Genomic DNA, 5,265 nt, shown 5'->3' with positions numbered 1-5,265 from the left:
CTCAGTCCCCCTCCAGTCCCCCCTCAGTCCCCCCTCAGTCCCCCCTCAGTCCCCCTTCAGTCCCCCCTCAGTCCCCCTTCAGTCTCCCCTCAGTCCCCCCTCAGTCCCCCCTCAGTCCCCCTTCAGTCCCCCTCAGTCCCCCCTCAGTCCCCCTTCAGTCTCCCCTCAGTCCCCCCTCAGTCCCCCCTCAGTCCCCCTTCAGTCCCCCCTCAGTCCCCCTTCAGTCTCCCCTCAGTCTCCCCTCAGTCCCCCCTCAGTCCCCCTTCAGTCCCAGCTTCAACACTTCATCTCCTTCTTTATATATCCCTCTGAACAGAAGTGTTGACAAAGCCGTGGCTCCCTCGTTGTTAGCACGAGTTCAATGTGAACGCTTTAACATTTAAAGACGTCTCATCGTGGTTTCCTTCATGAGAGACTCCTCACTTTAAAACTCTTCATAATAATCAACAACAACATGGAGGTAGAAGTTAATAAATAAATAAATACATTTTAAATGAGCAGCGATAAATATAAAGATATAATAAATATAAATATTCTGTTAATGTAGAAGACGAGGCGTTCACAGAACCCTGTAAATCTGAGCTTTCAACACGTGTCTCGTGATATTCTTAGTGATCAAGATGTTTAACTCAATGCATCCAGACCTTCAGAAACACATCTTCATGTCCATCTCTTCGTCTCCGTCTCTTTCTGTCTCTGTTAATGTCTTTTTCTCTGAGACTGATCTCCATTTATTTTTCTCCGTCAACTTCCATCTTTGTCTCTTCATCTCCACGACGTTACCTCCATCTCTTTCAGTCTTTTACAAAATAGCTTAATGTCTGTCACGTCATTTACGTTTCACTCCGACCTTCTCCATCTCTTGACCTCCACCTCTTGACCTCCCTCTCTCTGTCCCGTCCTCAGCGGGTCTGCAGGGTCCCGATGAGGCGGTCCCAGTGGGTGAAGTATGGTGCGTAGTTGCAGGAGGAGTTGAGATGGTGCAGGTCGTGGTGCGGCGCGCCCCCGTACAGGTGGAGGGGAAAGAGGCGGTGCGTGGCCCAGGGCAGGTCGTAGCCGCAGTGGTCCTCCACAGAGAGCCAGATGTTGAGCAGGAAGAAGCCCAGCTGGCTGAGGGGGTGCAGGCCCAGGAGGACCGGGGTGCATCCCGAGAAGAAGCCCAGACTCAGGGTCTCCATCGCCCCCGTCGCCTCCGTGGTGAGCGCCCAGGTGGAGCTGGAGCTGTGGTGCACCTGAGGAGAACATTTAAAGACAGTGGTGAGTCTCAGGTGGAGCTGTGGTGCACCTGAGGGGGGGGGCATTTAAATGGGTTGTTTTCTTACTTTTTATCTGGTTTTAGGTTAATTTATTTAATATTCTATATATTCTGATTCTGATAACCAGGTGAGTCTCAGGTGAGTCTCAGTGAGTCTCAGGTGAGTCTCAGGTGAGTCTCAGTGAGTCTCAGAGTCTCAGGTGTCTCTCAGATGAGTCTCAGGTGAGTCTCAGAGTCTTAGTGAGTCTCAGATGAGTCTCAGGTGAGTCTCAGAGTCTCAGTGAGTCTCAGTGAGTCTCAGTGAGTCTCAGTGAGTCTCAGAGTCTCAGGTGTCTCTCAGATGAGTCTCAGGTGAGTCTCAGTGTCTCTCAGGTGAGTCTCAGGTGAGTCTCAGAGTCTCAGTGAGTCTCAGGTGAGTCTCAGAGTCTCAGTGAGTCTCAGATGAGTCTCAGGTGAGTCTCAGAGTCTCAGTGAGTCTCAGGTGAGTCTCAGGTGAGTCTCAGAGTCTCAGTGTCTCTCAGGTGTCTCAGGTGAGTCTCTTACCTTGTGGAAGGTGCGGTAGAGCCAGGGCACCCTGTGGTGCAGCAGGTGCCAGGTGAAGCTCTGGAAGTCGAACAGCAGCAGGCAGACGAACACCTGGGCCAGGAGGCGGGGAAGGGGCGGGGCCTGAGCCGGCAGGTGGGCGGGACTTAGGTACCCGTGCAGCAGCGTGATTGGCAGCAGGAACACCAGGTGGTTGTAGAGTGTCAGAGACAGGCAGCTCCGCACTGAGGCCCAGCTGACGGAGCTCTGAGGCTGCAGCTTGTACCTGCGCAGTGAGGCCCACCTGAGGGCCAGCAGGTCCAGCAGCAGGTAGGGCAGGCAGCAGGTGAGGTAGCCCCCCAGGGAGAAGAGCACGGGGAACAGGGGGGACAGCAGGAGGGACGAGTGTCCCCGCAGGAGGTCCCAGAGAGGCTGCAGCATCATCATCTTCATCACTTAGTGAGAGTTATTCTGTCTGAGAGCCGCTGCACTACAGGCTTATATAGAGCACAGGCCCCGCCCCCTCTGACATCACAGGACACTCCTTATAAGGTCTTCACTTCCTGCTCTGAGGAAAGTCCACGAGGAAATGAACCCTGCAAGTTCAGACAAAAACACAGAAACACTCAAGATAAGAGACCCACAGGAAGGAGCTACACAACCCACTACACTACAACATCTACTACACAATCTACACAACCACACAGCTTACTACACAATCTACTACACAACATACACAATATACACAATATACACAACCGTACAAACACACAATCTACATCACAAACACACAACTACACAACCACATAATCTGCCGGGCTGTTCATTGGCTGTTCATTGGCTGTTCATTGGCTGTTCATTGGCTGTTCATTGGCTGTTCTTTATTGTCAATCTTTCAGTAGAGAGATCGAAATACAAAAACAAATATCTATATAAAGATGTATATCCTGTATATACACAATCAAAGACACATTTATACATGCACACATTAAGACCTAAATAAAAGCACAACAATCAATAAATACAAAATAACAGTCACTTCAATATCTATGGAAATCACATTAGTGCAGACGGTCCATAGCAGCGTAAAGTGTCTGACCTGGATCTGAGGGTCTGACCTGGATCTGAGGGTCGGACCTGGATCTGAGGGTCGGACCTGGATCTGAGGGTCGGACCTGGATCTGAGGGTCGGACCTGTATCTGAGGGTCGGACCTGGATCTGAGGGTCGGACCTGGATCTGAGGGTCTGACCTGGATCCGAGGGTCTGGATCTGAGGGTCTGACCTGGATCTGAGGGTCTGACCTGGATCTGAGGGTCTGATCTGGATCTGAGGGTCTGATCTGGATCTGAGGACCTGGATCTGAGGGTCTGATCTGGATCTGAGGGTCTGATCTGGTTCTGAGGGTCTGATCTGGATCTGAGGGTCTGATCTGGGACCAGAGAGAGAGGAAGGCATCTGGACTGGTTCTGTGTGTCTTGTCTGTTTTTAAGGTTCTTAATAAATAATAATTTTCTCTGCATCATTTTTGGTTTTATAGTGAAACTCTTCTTCTGTGGTGGAGGCCTGCCCCCTGCTGGCCGTCAGAGGAGTGGCACGCTCACATCAATTTATTTTAATTTTATTTATTTACTATTTTTAAAATGTCGCTCTTTAGTGTTTTTGTATTTTCTAAAACACTTGATGTTAGGCATTGGTTATACATGAGGGGGGGGAGGGGCTCGATGTGAATCACCTGTAGCCTGTTTCCACCTGAGGCTCCTCCAGCTGAGGCTCCTCCAGCTGAGGCTCCTCCACCTTAGGTGCCTTACAAACAATGGACGTCCGCTCTCGGGAGCGTCGGAGTGGTGCGGTCACCCTAAGTGACAGACCTAAAGTATCCGGGATTCAGGCATCTTCCCTGGCTTGTACATTTTTGGTGATGCGCCCTGGAGGTATCAGACTATTTTAAACAACTTTTCCCCGCCTTTCAAACACTTATTCCGGGGTTTTAGCCAGTCATTTTGCACGAAATCATTTAACATTGACGGTCTCCTGAAAAAGCACATATTCTGTGCATTTTCAGGAAAGCGTCAATGTTAAATGATTTCGTGCAAAATGACTGTCTAATACTCTCTTCCAGACATTTAAAAATACTTTCCCCGACCATTTAAACATTATTTCTGGCTTGTAAAGTGCAGTTATGCGCCCTGGAGATATTATACTATTTCAAACAACTTTTCCCCGCTTTCAAACACTTATTCCTGGGTACAAGTGTTATATTTCTTCCCCCTGGGTGTGTGTGAGACAAGTGAACTGAGTCAGCCTGCCAACAAGCAGCAGTGTGCTGTCATTTGAAACATGTTCCTGTTACGATCTGTCTGTGTTGGGTTTTGTCTTGTCTTTTTCTGTCTTTGGTTTCCTGTTTTGTTTTGAAAAGTGTTCACCCCTGTCCTGCCTGATTGCCCGATTGTGTTCACCTGGTGCCCCTGTGTTTTCTCCTCCCTCCTCACCTGTGTCTTGTTTGTGTGATTGGTCTTGTGTGTATTTAGTTCTGGTTTTTCTGTCTGTCATTGTTGGTTCATTGTTGGTATTTGACTGTGTGTCACAGGGTAGTGTTCTGTGTTCTACTTCGTACCTTGAAATAAAGGAATATTCTTGGAGATCTGCATTTGGGTCCTGCCTGCTTACTCAACCCTGACAGAATGAACCAACCAGAAATGGGCCCAGCAGATCCATTTGAGGTGGAATTGCAACATTTTACCTTTTCTTTGGCTTGCTGCTATAGTAGGTGGAGGGGAGCGTCCAGTGTTCAGCAGAGAGAGGCTGCTCTGGCAGAGGCTCACCAGGTGGCAACAGTGGATCCATCTCTAGTTAAGTTCTTACCTGACTGGATTTTGGATTTCCTCTCGACGTGTGATTCCCGGCCTGCTAGCCCCAGGCATGCTAGCCCCCTGCCTCCCAACTCCCAACCTAACACCATACATCTCGGTGTGTTCCGTCTGAAGTCAACCCCTGCTTCTTCCCCATTTCCTGCTCCTGTCCAGGAGCCGTTCGCGGGCACTCGTCTGGCTTTTGGAGGTCCACGGAGCCTCCAAAAGGCTCCTAGGAGAAGGAGTCGCAAGTCCAGGCTAGCAGCCCGACCCCCAGAAGCCATGCTTTGGGCTCCAGTACAGGCCCCAGCAGCCATGGTTCCGTCTCCAGAACCGGCCCATGCAGCCATGGTTCCAGCCCCAGTTCTGGCCCCGGCAGCCATGGTTCCGCCCTCTGTTCCGTTCCAGCACGCCATTTCTCAGGAACATGAGCAGGCGTGGCGAGACTTTGAGGAAAGCCAGCGGTCCTTGGCTCTATGCTTCCCGGGCCTCGCTGCTCGGGTCTCGACTTTGACGTCTTCTGCTGCATTTCCTGCCTCCTCCAGTCCACCTGTGGATTCCACTCCAGCACCTCGTGTCCTGTCGGTGGTCCGGCCGACTCCAGCACCCCGTGTCCTGTCGGTGGTCCGGCCGACTC

The 5,265-nt window shown here is 50.7% G+C and overlaps 1 protein-coding gene across 1 annotated transcript; it reads right to left on the bottom strand.

The window, feature by feature from the left end:
• Window positions 1-247: 247 nt before the first annotated feature.
• Window positions 248-2,470, bottom strand: ch25h (cholesterol 25-hydroxylase). Its single transcript, XM_034150939.1, has 2 exons — window positions 1,799-2,470; window positions 248-1,232 (listed from the first exon to the last, which is right to left on the bottom strand). The coding sequence occupies exons 1-2, from the start codon at window positions 2,228-2,230 to the stop codon at window positions 903-905; spliced, it is 762 nt and encodes a 253-aa protein (XP_034006830.1). The 5' UTR covers window positions 2,231-2,470; the 3' UTR covers window positions 248-902.
• Window positions 2,471-5,265: the final 2,795 nt, after the last annotated feature.

Source organism: Trematomus bernacchii, unplaced genomic scaffold, assembly GCF_902827165.1.
Source record: "Trematomus bernacchii unplaced genomic scaffold, fTreBer1.1, whole genome shotgun sequence".
NCBI classification, from domain to species: Eukaryota; Metazoa; Chordata; class Actinopteri; order Perciformes; family Nototheniidae; genus Trematomus; species Trematomus bernacchii.
This window is presented reverse-complemented; position numbering and strand designations above follow the sequence as displayed.